Source organism: Apostichopus japonicus, chromosome 2 (assembly GCF_037975245.1).
Source record: "Apostichopus japonicus isolate 1M-3 chromosome 2, ASM3797524v1, whole genome shotgun sequence".
In the NCBI taxonomy this organism is placed as follows: Eukaryota; Metazoa; Echinodermata; class Holothuroidea; order Aspidochirotida; family Stichopodidae; genus Apostichopus; species Apostichopus japonicus.
In genome coordinates, this window is record NC_092562.1 from 25615103 (window position 1) to 25630898 (window position 15796).

The 15796-nt window shown below is 37.4% G+C and overlaps 1 protein-coding gene across 2 annotated transcripts in view; it reads right to left on the bottom strand.

The window, feature by feature from the left end:
• Positions 1–15796, bottom strand: part of LOC139983817 (uncharacterized) — a 120578-nt gene that overhangs the window by 102574 nt on the left and 2208 nt on the right. The window contains exon 2 of one of the 2 annotated variants that reach the window (XM_071997640.1): positions 12043–15767. The exons of the other annotated variant lie outside the window; for it this stretch is intronic. Within the exon in view, the coding sequence (XP_071853741.1) occupies positions 13552–15741 (2190 nt within the window). The 5' untranslated portion in view covers positions 15742–15767 and the 3' untranslated portion in view covers positions 12043–13551. Of the gene's footprint in view, positions 1–12042; positions 15768–15796 lie in introns of those variants that run through there. 2 annotated transcript variants of the gene reach the window in all.

Sequence of the window (15796 nt, forward strand, 5' to 3'; positions counted from 1 at the left end):
ATAACAGAAGAAGCTTCTTAATCAACTGAGACTAGCTTCCAGATTGACAATTAAATTTACCAAATCGAGTCTTTTCCCGCTAGGTCCGCTTGCCTCCCATTGTCCGACCTTTATTCCGGAGTTTAACATCAGATTCACTCTTGGGCCCGTAAAGTTGTTAGACATTTTCTTTACTTGCAATGGAAATGATCTCTTTCGTTTGAATTATGTTCCTAAGCTTTTGCGTCTTAAAAAGTGTTTAAGTGTTTGGAAATGTAGGGATTTGAACCCCGATTGGTCGTAATGTTGTTGTCAAAACATTTGCTTTGTCGCAGCTTGTTTTTCTCTTTCAGGTCCTTCCAAATCCACCTTCCCACTTTACTAAGGAGATACAAAGTATCATTTTTGATTTTATATGGGCGGCAAATCCTGATAAAGTGAAACGCCCAGTCATGATTAATTCTGTCGGTGAATGAAGGCTAAAGGTAACTCATATTTCTAGTTTTAGAAATAGTCTTAAATGAACCTGGATTAAGCGGTACAACAGCGACTTATAAGGGTTTTGGAAAGTTTTTTTTCGACATTTACTTAAGATCTTACGGAAAAGAACTTATTTTATACTAATTGCTCAAAGAATGACATCATTAATATTTCAAATCCTTTCATTTACCAAATCGTTAGTGCGTGATGTGAAATTTCAATTATGAACCCGAATAGTATCTTTGGAAATCAAATTATCTGGAACAATTCCCACATACGTATTAACAATGATATTATTTTGTATAAGAATTTACTCTTGAAAAATGTATATTATGTTGGGGATCTGTTTGATAATGACGGAAGACCTCTCCCGTTTGAATGTTTCAAGCGCAAATTCCATATTATGCGTTTTCATTTCACCCTATATTGGGGTTTAATTGATAGTAGCCGAAACGTTGGAGAGGGGCTGCTTGCGTTAGAAATAATATTGATAATGACAACATAATTCTATTCAATGAAATTCTAAAAGCCTCGTCAGTCTCCCAACTAGTTTATAAGCGCCATTTGCGTCGTCTATCAGACATACCAACCGCCATTAAAAAGTGGAATGCGACCTTCACCAACTTAACCTACAAAGACTGGCATCGCTTCTTTCATATGCCGTATTACACTGTCTCTGAAGCAAAATTTTCCAGTTCAAATTTATTCATAGAATTGTTGTCACGAATAGGCTTCTTTCATTGATGGGTAAAAGTGATTCAGATCTTCTTTGGTAAAATTGAAACTGAGAATATTGAGCACTTATTTTGGAATTGTCCCATGACTGCCTCTTTTATTTTAGATGTTGAAAATATGTTTCTTAAGAAGCAGTTCTTTTTTTCAAAGTAGGATATCTTTTTGGGCTATAACAACGGGAGGGGATCCCTACAACTTTCTGATACTTCATATGAAATACTATATTTATTGTTGCAAACGGAATGAACGAAATCCATTTATCAGTTACGGAGTTTTTCTTTAAATTCAAATTCATAATCAGTATTGAAAGGTTCAACTATTTAAGAACTTCCAGCTTTAGAAAACATAAAGTTACTTTTGTGGAGCTATGGCACGCCTTTTCCTTATGTCCTGATTTATTAAATTAAGCCATATCGATTCCGTTTCCTTTACCCTAATATTTTGCTATATACTTACATATGTACTCGAAAAGTGGTGTTCCATGCAATATATATACTTACAACTAAAAAATGAAGAAATTATGTTACAAATCTAAAGCAAATTTCTGTTCGCAATGATGATAAACGATGAACAAACGGAGGGGAAAAAAATAATAATAATAATAATTATCATAATAATAATACATATATATTTTTTTAATAATGCACGGAATCTCTTAGCTGTTTAATTTCTTTGTGCTTTTTGTTATTGATAAGTATATACATTTCAACACTCTAGAAAAAAGAAAGCTTATGCTTGAAAATATCATAACTTGGAACGCTTTTGTTAATTCTGCAAAGGTAAATATAATATTTGGCATAAAATATCGTCAGGTTATAGCATTTCATTTTGTTCTCATAAACATAACCAAAACACACGTGCTCGTACTCAACTACAACTTTTGAATTAAAGATTTCAAGATATATTTTATTCCAAATATCTCCAACTGCGCTACAGCGCCAATAAAGGTGGTCTAAAGTATCAGTAGACTCGCCACAAAAAGTGCAACTTGGGTCGTCAATAATGTTAATTTTACTAAGAAAACTATTTGTAGCAATGATACGATGGATAAACTTGTACTGAAAGCTTAATTTAGTATCTCTAATCTTGCTACAAGAAACAAAAATCTCACTCCAGTTTAAAGAGGTGCCTTTAAAATCATTGTCCCATTTTAAACAACCACGTGGTTGCTCAATACAACTGCTGTTAATTTTTTTATAAGCATATTGACAAATCTTAGTTGTACCATACAATTGCGCTAACATAACCTGCTGACTACATGGTTGCTTCGGCAGCTGCGCGCAATGAATATTCGGATGGTACCCACGTGCGTGGGATAGAATGTATAATCCCATTCAGCTTTGTAAAGGGGAAACTTGGACAATTAAATTTAGCAATAAAAGCAGTATACGACAGAGGCCTGCCAGACATGTCATAAAACTCCCGGACATACAGCACATTTGACTTAAAACACTTCTTGTACCAAACTACTTCATTGTTAATCTTGATAAAACTGTTGTTCCAGATAATCTGATCACCGTAATTTGCCACCGGGGTTTCATAAGTGAGATCGCTCCAGGCACAACAGCAGTTGCGAATAAACTCGTGTTTAACCTTCTTAGAAATATCATTTCCCTTGAAATTACAGCTAAAAAGAAAATCCATACCAACGTTTTTCAAAAAAAGGTCGAAAAGGACTTTCCAATGGCCAAATTTATGATCTGTATATCTTTTAATCCAAGTGATTTTCATACATTTCATTAAATCATGCAGTGCACGTTAATCATATTTAGGCCGCCTTCTTCCTGTGACTGCATTGAAATTTTCCTCTTTATCTTTCCTCTCCAAATAAAGTTAAACAGTAAACTATTTAGTTCCTTTAAAAAAGATTCTGGAGGGTTAGCCAGAACAGAGGAGAGGAATCCAAGTTGTGACAAAGCAAAACTTTTTATGATAACAATTTTACCATAGGGAGTCAGATCACGAGGAGACCACATATTTAGGACACTTTTCAAACGTGAACGTTTTGGCATATAGTTGAAGGGAAAGAGGTCACTTCTATTATTCGTAAGTGTAATACCAAGAGCCTTAATAGGACCATCTGTAAAGGGAATATTATAAGCACTCTGACCATGAACAGTCTCATTAATATCGCCGATAGGAAGAATGTTAGACTTTTCGAAGTTGATCTTCAGACCAGAAGCTTGTTTAAACTTTGTTAGTATCTCAACAACTCTCTGTAAAGAACGATCGTTATTGTCCAGAAAAATAGTTGTGTCATTAGCATACATAGACACTTTAATGTTAACATTGCCTACTGGTAAACCGACATAAATACGGTCAGCTCGTAATTTCAAAGCCAAAATTTCTGCACACAACACAAAAAGGTATGGGCTTAAGGGGCACCCTTGGCGCATCCCCCTTTTAACAGGAAAAAAGCCAGAGGAAACCCCGTGATTCAAAACGCAAGCCGTACAGTTTGCATAAAAGGTCTTAACCCAACGAATATTGCTATCCCCAAAATTGCAAAGTTGAAGTGTATGGTACAAAAAAATCCAATTTACAGGCTTTTTCAAAGTCAACGAAGAGAATGTAACCCGGCACATTTTTATCCTGTGCATACTGTATAACATCTAGGATCAGTCGAATATTTCTCCTATATATCGGTTCTTAGGAAAACCGGTTTGATCATGATGGATAACATGCGGCAAGATCTCTTTGAGTCTTGCAGAAATACAAGAAGCAGCAAGTTTGTAGTCTACATTTAATAGGAAGATTGGCCCCCAATTACTAATTTTCTTCATATCTTTACCATCTTTAAGAAGTTAAGTAATAACAGCTCTGCCTTGCTCCGAAGAAAGTTTACTTATCAAATATCCAGAGTTCAGCGACATAACAACGAACGACTTAATTTCTCGCCAACAAAATCTTTAAAATCAGCTGGCAGAATATCGCTGCCAGGTACCTTACCAGAAGCCATACTCTTAAATACATTCCAACGTTCCTCTTCAGTTAAGACACCTTCACAATTATTTCTTGAATCGTCGTTCAAACCCGGAATATGAAGCGACTCAGTAAAAGTATTATCCAAGCATATAAATTTTCGTAAAAAGTTCGCTCAACGTTTAGAATTGCGCGGAGATCGGTAAACTCAGTCCCATTGTCATCGACTACAATTTTAATTGACTTGCGCTCACTGTTTCGTTTCTCTAAATTTAGGAAGTATTGTGTATTCCGTTCACCTTGTTCAACCCAACTCGCTCTAGAGCGAATAATAATACCGTCAATTTTGCCCTCGTAAATGTCGTCAAGGCTGCGCTTAGCGTTTGAAATTTGTAGTTTAAGGGACGTAGTGGGGTTGAAATTGTATTCAGTTTCTAATGAAACAATAACTTTTTGCAGCGTTTTTTCCTTCTCCCTCACAAGACGAGACTTTTCTTTAGAATATTTCATGGACCAGGAACGTATGATAAATTTTAAATATTCCCAAAAAATTTAAAAATAATCCCATTCTGCCAAGGCACCAGAAACTAACTTACAAATTCCTTCTACGAAATCTGCTTCTCTCAATAGGGAAGTTTTTAATTTCCAAACACCCCCGCCTCTCTTAAAAGTCGAAGCACGCATCTTAAAAATTACCGCATTATGATCAGACTGAATGGTCGATATGGTATAGCAGTAGTTACAATAAGCTAGTTAGTTGGCTGACACCAGAAAAAATCTAACCTACAACTAAGGCTATCAATAATATTTGAAAACCATATGAAAAGATACTTCTTTGGATTCCTCTCCCTAAATACATCAACTAAATTAAGCCCCTGTATGCAGTCAAAGAGTATCTCTCTCGCTCTAAAATTTGTTCTTTTTGTGTCCCCTGCCTTGTCGAGATCAAGGTCCAGAACTAAGTTAAAATCACCACCCCGAATAATGTTTATGCCAGTAAAATTGGACGCTAGGCACCTATATATATTGCTAAAAAAAGACGGATTGTCCCTATTTGGGGCATAAACATTAACAATAGTATAAACTGTGTCATTAATAGCAATATCTATAATAATGTAGCGGCCGTTGCAATCTGACAAATGCTTAACAACTGCTAGGCTAAGGAAAGGATTAAAGAGTATAGCGCACCCAGCTCTTCTTACAGATCCACAAGAAGGAAAAAAAGCCTTTCCACTCCATTCATTACTCCAAAAAAATCGTAGAATCGTCAATGCAATTTGTTTCTTGAATTAAAGAAATAGAGAACTTTTGGTTATGTAGCCAAGTAAACACTTTACGTCTATTTGTTGAGTCATTTAAACCACGAGCATTAAAGTTACAAACCGAGATGATATCATGCATTTCAAGGACTAAGGAAAGAACCAAACAGAAAACACAAAACAAACTAGAGCAAAACACACAGACAAACTCTCAAAGACAAAAACAGCAACAAAATAACAACAACAAGACAACACAAAAGATAGTGCTTTGTTTGCACTCGGGAAAAAAGGAATGAGGACTAACCTTGACTTAACAATCGAAAATTCCATATAAAGTAAAGGGATCAATTTAGAAAACTCGTCAGAAAAATACAATTAAATATGGTCCAGATGTTGGTTTTGATGAGTTACAGAACATCTATAAAGTTCACTAGTGAATTCCACGACGTTGTTTTTTTATTCAAATGGATACGGTTTCCTCCGAGCATCCCGCCACTTCCCCGCCACGAATCGTAGTTTTGTTCCAGTTGAGTACAGTTCCTTCACCTTAGCCGATCGGGCTTTTTTCTCCTCTAGATCCAGCCTCGTAAGATCGTCTACAATAAAGAAGTGTTGATCCTTCAGGTGAGTTCTCCACGACTTCATAATAATTATCTTATCCTGAAAGGACAGGCATCTCGCTAATATATGAGGCGGTTTATCTCCGACACCCCGTCTATCCCGATAGCATCTCTAAATACGTATCTCGTGGCAATTTAGAAACTTTAAAGGATCTTTTGCTTGTAAAATAGTCGAACAATTCTCGTTTTCAATTCTTTTGATTCCCACGACTCTGAAGTTGTTCCTTCTAGAATGCCGCTCAAGTTTATTGATACATTCAGCATTTTCTTTGATGGTGACGTTGGCCTTCTCTATAGCTTTAGAAATTCTGGAAAGGCGATTTGAATAATCTTCGTCTCTTTTCTCTAACTCCTCCACTCGTTCAGATAAGGATTCGATAGCTTTATCCAGGTTGCTTTCCAACATACCAATGCTTTTTTTTCGAAATCGTTACGTATTGACAACTTAGTTGTAGTTACCTTGGGCTTATTTTTGCTTCCTTTGAGCCTACCTCTCACCATAACGGCACAACTTCACGAAGAAAAATGTAGAATATAGTTGATATTCTGGGTTGGTGGTGATAAAACACTTTCACAATGCGGAAGAAGTGTCAAAAACGTTAAAACTGAGAGCCCCTTACAGAACGTTCTTGACAGTTAAAAGGCCATCCTCGTTTCCTCAGTAATAATAATAATAATAATAATAATAATAGTCATCATAATCATGATCATAATCCTTATTATTATAATAATAATAATCATAATCATTATCATAATGCAGTAAATCCCAGTTTCTTCCCCTGGGTCCTTTTATTTCAAATAATCCAGCTCATGTCAGTGAATTCAATATTTTGATTACTAACGCTCCTATTAGGTATCTCGGTATCAACTTTAAATATTGTATTTTGTGTCAGGAAGCGTACGAGAAGGCACCTTAAATATAACTAACCAATCGCCCTGAGAGAAGTCAAAGGTAACGCTCCATTTTTTGAAAAAATAGCTCCCAATACCCAGTGTTGGCATTATTATAATAACGCTTGACCCATGAGAGTGTTTTGAGAGCTTCCACAAAGCTGTGAACATGTTTTATTTTTAAACCTCCCTTTTCAATTGGATTGTACATAGTAAGTCTCTTTACTTTGTCAGGATTCCCGTTCCAAATGAAGTCAAAAAATAATACTTTTGATTTAACAATGAAGTCTTTTGGGGGTCTAGGCAGAACCTGAAAAAGGAAGACGAGTTGGCTGATTGCAAAAGAGTTCACTATAATTGTGTTTCTGCCAATAGGTGTGAGATCACGCCCATTCCAAACTCTAAGCTGGTGTTTCGGCTGATCAGCCTAGATAGCTTCTGCTCAAAGATTAAGCGAAAGAGATTGTTACCATTGTGAGTAAAGTTGATACCGAGAATCTAATAGGAGCGTTAGTAATCAAAATATTGAATTCACTGACATGAGCTGGATTATTTGAAATGAAAGGACCCAGGGAAAGAAACTCGGATTTGCTGAAATTAATTTTGAGACCTGATGCTATATGAAAATTCTCTAAGGTATTCACCACCTTAACAGTGCTGTTGCGGGTACCGTCTAAGAAGAAAGTGGTGTCGTCGGCATACTGCAGTATTTTAATTTCCCGATCATATCTTTTTATTCTCTTGATTGTGTTGTCACAAATTCGACAGGTTTCTTCCCTATTCAGAGAGGAGTAAGGCAAGGATGTCCCCTTAGCCCGTACCTCTTTATTCTATGAGCAGATATTTTACCTAGAAATTTTTCTAGGTAAAATATAGTGTTGAGTGTTTTGACCCACCGTTGAAAACTGTTCCCAAAGATGAAATAAATAAGAGTGTGTTCAATAAAACCCCAATCGATACAATCAATAGCTTTTTCAAATCAATAAAGAACAAAGACCCGGGATGTTATTTGTGGTAGTGTGATCGATTAGGTCCAGCACAGAACGAATGTTTTCCCCCAATAAACTTATTTTTGATACAACCAGTCTGGTTATCCCAACAGTATTGTCGACGACCCGTTTTAACGGGTTAGCTAATGCTTTTGCTCCTATCTTGTAGTCAGTGTTAATGAGTCTAATAGGCCTATAGTTATCTATAACCTTATGGTCTTTATGCGGTTAAGGAATTAGAGTAAAGACCCCTCTATTTTGCTCACAGGATAATGAATGATGATCAAAATCAAACTTCAAGGAATCGACAGCAAGCTGACAAGAAGAGACCAAAAATGTCTATAAAACTCAGCAGAGAGACCATCACTACCAGGAGATTTACCGTTGGCCATTGAGCTTAAGGCTCTATGTCATTCATCTAAAGTAATTGGCCCGTCGCATGAACTGGGGTCCGATTCCTCAGAGTGAAAGTCAGGCAAATCTCTAATAAAATATGAAGGAACACAATGTGAATGAGAGGATAAAGTACTATAAAACAAACGTATTTCACCAAGAATATCTCCACTGTTTGTGGTGACATTGCCCCGTTCATATTTAAGCTAAAAATGCTGTTATTTGCCTTGTTGCGCCTTTCTAAATTCAGAAAATATTTAGTGTTTTTTTCACCAGCCGCAACTCAATATTGCCATGAAGCTGATACAAACCTTTTAAATTATTACGGGCATTATCTAATTTTGACGACTGGCAACGGAGTGGTTTCCATACAACTCTCTTTCCAGATTAAAGATACTGCGTAATATTTCGATTTCGCTTTTATGTGTACTTTTAGGTACATTGTGCCGATTTGTGCGATTCAAATTCCTAGTCAGATTTGGGAGCAAACACTCAAACCTTAACTTACGAACTGTCGATCACAATGTAGAAGTTATAATTTATTGAGTTTATACTCAATGTACAACTTATTCACTTGACCATATAGCGAAAAAAAAACCTGAAAAAATAATATCCTACCATAGTTAAGTGTAAAGCAAATAGCCTAACCACCTCGGCAGTTACGGATCTCACGTAACTAAAAGGTTCCCTGGCAACGTGCCAAAAAAATGTTAACAAACAGGTGTTACACAGGGGATGAGCTCACAGTTGTTGGGAAGGTACCTGGGCAAATTCGCAGCACATGTACCGTGGTACAGTAGTTGGGTATAGGGTTAAACACTGCAGTTGTAAAAATGTACGCATCAAGGGCGTAGGAACCGGGGGGGCTGGGGGGGCGCCAGCCCCCCAGTGAAAAATGTGGAGGGGCGGAAGTATCATTCCGCCCCCCGGTTCGCAAGTCAGAAAACCCCTTTTTCATTTCCAAATGAGAAAAAAATCTCATTTGGAGCACCAAATTGCATCTTAGGCCAGGTGAAAATACAAAATTAAGTTTACAAAATGGAGTGGGTGTTGAAGTGTGCTATATTGCACCAAATTGCATCTGAGGCCACCTGGAAATGCAAAAAAATTCCAAAGGGGAGGGGGCACCCCCTCCCCTTAGACCCCTCCCCCAGGCCGGCCATCAGTCTTCAGCCCCCCACTCAAAAGTACCTTCCTACGCCACTGGTACGCATAGTGCAGGCTATTCATTGTTAGGCAGTCTAGAAACGGGGCTTTGCTGAACGTTGTTTGTTTCATAATATCGGAAGTTTTGTAAGTTGCACTTTTTAAAGATTGAAAGACAGATTAAATCTTTTTTCATTTTATAACATAATATAGCTACTTTAACTTGTCATTTTAAAATGTTCATCAGTTTCGTGACAATTTAAATAAAAAAAGTTGTCAGTATTTTGCATCCTCAACTGCGAATTTTTTCATCGCCAGACATCGCAAAAAATCACAACAATTTTCGGGGGCTTTCGCCCCCAGGATCCCCACGAGGGGTTCTACCCCATGACCCCACCATAGCCCTAAGACGGGCCCCTGGACACCACGCCTTTATGCTCGCACGTTACGCGTGCTAGGCAGGCGAACACCGGCGGGAAATCGGCAGTGTGTTCGCGGGAAATTGAAGGTTTTCCAACACTGAGTGAACTGTGCAGTTACTGTATGCATCATGTTCAAGGTTTTCACGGAGGCCTTTGAGGAAATGAATGGTTAGTACAGTGTATATATGCTGCACTAATGCTGTGTGTAGGCCAAGGTTCACGAAGGTCATTGGTTATATTCGCGCGCTGTAGACGTGTTTTTAGATGTTACGGAGAGTCAGGTTTCCATGGAGATTAATCGAAAATGAATCTGAGTTTAACTGACGCTAAAGAAATGGATCGTCTTGGGCAGATTAACAAATCATTGCAAGTATAAATAAATACAGGTAGCTCTGCTGTTAAAAAGAAAAGTTCAATATCGGTTTGCTGTTATTGGCAATTAGGCAAAATTTTACCGATACCGATATGCTGCCGATATTGCAAATATCGGCCGATACCGATATTGAAAACGATTATCGTAGCAACTGCTATTCAATATTGGGGAACTGCTATGCAACAAAAATATTGTATAGCAATTGTCGAAATTTGTTGCTATGCAATTTTTTGGCCATAAGTAGAACCCTGAGTGTAGACCCACCTTGATTTCGGTTCCGACTTGAGAGGTAGAAAACTCCATACATACAGTCTGTTCAATCCACCCGAGTGTTCTCTTTCTTAAAGAAAAACAGGAGATTATGTTAACATGAAAAATGTATAAATGTTATGCTTTTTGTAGATTGGATGACAGAGTACACACATGGCAGAACATGTGGTGCAACAATTGGGTCAATTGAGGCAATTATAGACGACCCCACGCCTCCCAGGAGCAGCGTACGAAACTTGTTTACAACTGCGTGAAGAGGACTGTTTACAAGTGAAGAAAACGTCAGGCCGTCATAACGAAAATATTCATTGTCATGATTCGCACACATTGAAGGGGGTGCGAATTGGCAACTTATCAGCTATCCAGTGAGGAGTATGGTTAAGCTAGTGAGAAGGACGTATAGAGACCATATTATACGTTGAAGAGTTAGTGTTTAAGTCAATGCATGTATTATCCGGATTATGCTATCTGAGACCGACATGGTTGATTGTTTGAGATGGACGGGGTGGGGTCTTATAGGGGGAGGGGAGGGCGTATCACACCTTGGTTGCTTCCCTATGGCTGCATGTGCATTGCGACCGCACTATCGTAGCTTACGGTGTCTCTTTTAAGTATTGTTAAGTGTTCTCCCCCAGTATTTTTTTCCTTCTCATTATCGACCGTTGCCATCGCTATTTATTATCGCATCCAATTTACAATTGCCAGATTTTGCTGATTCATTTAATCGAGTCTTTCCGGGTAGGGTAGTAAGAGGTGCTCCTTCCGGTTCTCTCTTACCATGCTAACATCTGCTTAATGTAGTCGTCCACAGATCGGAAATACTTTTCAATCATCAAAGTAAAGTTCATACGGCATTTTTTACTTGGTACTTCTATGTTTTTATTGTGCAATAAACTCGATAAGAAAAGTTATAACGATAACAATGATGATATCTACTAAAGAAGACATTACGACAAATTAAATGAAAATAAAAGATAGAAAACCGCAGAACCATCTATGCTAATGGACATACTTTTGACTTCAGGGGAAAAAATCGACTATGTTTGAGACAGAATATATGAGGTTAAATAACTGTTATGACAGCATCAATTCATCTTTTATGACAGATTAAATCAATTTTTACGACATACTGTGTTACAACAAAATTATTGAACAATTTGTTTCGTGAGAAGCAGTTATCTGTTATGACAAAATGAAACCAGATAGCCAGTTAGCTTTGTAATTCCTTGCCATACGCTTTGCTCAAATTTCCACATCACTATCAGACTAATATAGAGCAAGTGAGATAAATTTGCCCAAGAATTAAGTGAGAACCAGAAAAGATCAGAGATTTCCAGCCATGATATGTATCACTCACTTGTGGGCATCGACCAATTAATTCACTGGTAAGGATTTAACAGTATAAAATTTTTAATCCAAAATGTTTCAAAATCCAGAAAGAACAGTACAGTTATGTGAAATATATATACATAGATTTATAAGTAAAAGGAAACTGTCTTTTACCAGTTGTGAGCTAGCAAATCATTTCTGACAACAACCATCCCTTGAATAATTGTTATTAATAATTGTTATTAATGAACGAGAGTTACATAATATATTGCTGATACACTTTGAAATATTTTCACAACCCAATGCCATAGCAAAAGCCATCTAGTATAAATCACAGAGAAAATGGCCAACTTTGAGACCACTTGAGATTACCTGTTCTCCTCGTTTTGCTCAGAGAGTGAAAACTGATAAGAGCCTGACTGAGTGTGATTTAAGCAAGACTATCAACTCTCTGAAGCAGAGTTCATTCCTTGGAAGACTTATATCTTATATAGAGCCCCCTCACAAAACTAAGTGAACAGAATTGACCAAACTCTGTTCACCAAACGAAAATCATAGTATTGAATTCACACATTAATTGTAGCTCTAATTTCGGAGTTATCGTGTTAAGGTTATAAGGTTTTCAGAATTTGACACCTGTTGAACTCATTTGATCTTGCACTCACCAAGCTGGACTACGTTCAACAAAGATGTGCTTTTTTGAGTTATCGTGTTTACAAGATTTTCAAACTTTGACTTGAACGTTGACCGCAAATGACCATTGAACTTCACAGAGAACAATAAGTTGCTTGTACTCAATAAGACAGAACCACATACCAAGTATGAAGTTAAGCCAACGAGAACTCTTAAACGGTGTTTACAAGCAAATGTCACATACATACACACACACCCGCACAAACGCCGTCACCATCACTTAGAGATTCCTTCTGCTTCCGGCAAAGAATTAAAAAAATGTTATCACTAATCACTAAATGTTATTACTAAAATTTGCGACTGCCTCTAAGCTGACAAGAACAATTCGCCGCGACCTTCTTTCTCGCCAGTCCAGTCCAGTACAGCAAAGCTTTGGTTTCTTCATTAGCGGTTTTATTTTAGTGAAATTGTTTCTTTTTTTTTTTTCCTTTTATAGTTATTATTTATTTGTTTTGGAAATTTTTTTTAAGCTAGAAAATCCTACAATATTTACAAAAAACTAAATCTTTCTGGTAGACCAAAATTTCAAGCTTTTTGGAGTTTTTATTCGAGAATCTGTTGCTTGTCAAAACACTTCATTTCTTCCTTCAGATTATGGACGCTTGTCAGTTAATTCCATAGTAAATACTTCCTTTGGAGAGGAAGCATATTTAGAGATTTTGGTGAGGCTTCCCTTTGAAAGACAATGACACTGACCCCAGTTCCCACTTTTTAAAGCACCAAATAGTGCAAGTTGGGACAATATATATCCATTATGACATAATATTTTATTTAATTGAAATCAAGTATTTGCACAGTTCGGCCCCTGGGCTCACTTATCTACAGGCAATGCATTTGGTACACTTTCACAAATTATGACCCTATTTGACCTCAACCAGACAAGAAAAGCTAAGTGTCGGTCGAAGAGAGAGACTAAGACTAATGTGCGTGTCTGTGTGTGTGTATAAATATATGCATTACGTTATTGAAAGTCAATTTAGTGGTGCAACCCTGGTGATGTCATCATCTCTAATTCAGTCGTTTCATTATCCTTAAAAATATTTGGGGTAATCACTCCTCCGCTATCAGCCTAAAGCTGTAGAGTTTTGCAGAATCTTTTGAAGCAACTACGAGGCGTTCTGTGCCATCAACGTCGAATGTGGTCAGAGAGACATTCGTAAAATTTGCCAGTGGTAGTATAGATAATAGCTGTCGGCCATCTTTGCTATACTGTGCGAGGCAAGTTTGAGTAGTATTTGACCATAACATATAAATGAAATCCTTTTTGTCTATACACACACCTAACGCAGTATTTGCAATAAGATCTGGTTTGGCCAATTCGAATCCGAATTCGAATACGATTTTATTTTTCTGTCCCTCTATGGTGATTGCATGGGCGCCATTTCCATGACATACCAAAAGATAACCACCATGTACTGCGATATCGTTCACGACACCGAATACGCCACCTGTTACGTTCACGGTGTGACTGTAGTTTAGCTGATGATCAAATATTAAGAAAACGTTACTGTATTCCAAACAAACAATGATTCGATTTTTGTCAGGATCATAAGCTACACACAACATACGCTTCCCGGTTGTTACAACGTTATCGATGTACTTCCTGCTGTATGAACCATTACGAACATCGTAGATACCGATTTCATTGGGTGCACAAACCGTCACGACTTGATGCTCGGATAAGTAACTGCAATAACGATTGGTGTAGTTGATTTTGTATCTTCTTGACATCTGGTCCTGCTTTTGTATTTTTCCTTTGCTGTTGATGACGGTGATATGTGAATAATTAACTGGTGCAGTACCAGATATGACCATATTTCCATCACTGGTTTGTGTGATGCTATCAATCAGATACTGACCTATAACTGATTTATCATTATGAGCAGCAGCTTGCTTAGCAGCAAATTCTTCAAAATCGATTAAAACCTCTTGATCGACAATAACCTTTACCTTCCCCCAAACCATTTTCGTTACATCCAAAGTAAAATCAGATAATAATTCTAACTGTGGAAATTCTTGTTCCATTTCTTTTACTAGGGCGTCACTGGCTGTTCTGATGTAAGGGATGCACTGAGAATCCGACCAATCGTCTTTAGAAGCAAGAATGGATGCAGTTGTCGCTGTAAAGTTCTCGTACCTTTCAATAATCTGTTCACAATAATCCAAGATATCTTGAAGTTCATTTTCCTTCTGCCTTGTTAGTAGTTCTTTTTCGGCCGACAGTTCCTTTAAATTTTCATCAAAATTCTCCAGTGTTATTTTGCAGTTAGATTCGATTTTATCGTGTTCTGCTTGCACTTCTTGAGATTCTTGGTCATATTTCTGATCCAAGTTTGTCAACTCGTTTTCAAATTTGACCCTTAGTTGACATTTCTCCTGTTCTCTTCTGTTTTCTATGTCTTCTACCTGTGTCTCTTTCTCAGTATCATTTTCGTTTATTTTGTCTTTCATCTTGTTAACATGCTGTTCGTATTGAATTTGCAACTTTTCGGATTTATCTTTTACATTTTTTCTTAGCTTCTGCGTAGCAGATTTAACCTTAGTTGGTAACTCGTACAACTTTTTTTCATTTTTGGTAATGTCCAATAGCTTTGCCTCCAGTAATTCTCTTTCACTCTTCGCTAACTCACCTACATCAAGCAGGTCGTGACCTTTGTGCATACCAGTGACACAGGTCACGCAAATCGGCAACCCGCCACATGTACTACAACATAACTGTGCCCTTTCTGTCTCGTGATCAGCACACATGGTATCTACCGTAAATGGTGATATTGTTTCCGAAGTCAAGTTCTTTTCTTTGATGGTTTCCAAGTTCAGAGTGTGTGGTTGGTGATCTTGAAACATTCCGAAAGTTAGGTGAATCTGAAAACATTCTTGACATAAAAATTTGTCACACTTAAAGCAGTATGTTGGTGTTGTTGATTCCTTAGAACAGCTAACACATAACTGCTTTTGATCTTTCTTTACGAACGAGTCTTGTAATTTGTTCAACAACAGCCTACTCGTCATATGAAGATCAGTCTTGAATCCATCCACACCGTTTTCAGGAATTTCACAATCCTGTTTACATACTGAACATTTAAACATCCCTTCGCTTGTTGATAGAATGACTGATGTCAAGCAATCCTTACAATATCGATGAAGACACGGTAACAGTTTCGGATCTTTAAGTTGATCCGAGCAAACAGGGCACTGGCAAATAGTCTCTGTCATGTCCTTGGAAGGTGTAGAGGATGCCATTGTTTCCGATGGAGGATGGCTTTTCTCTAGAAAATGAGCAGAAAAGGTACATGAT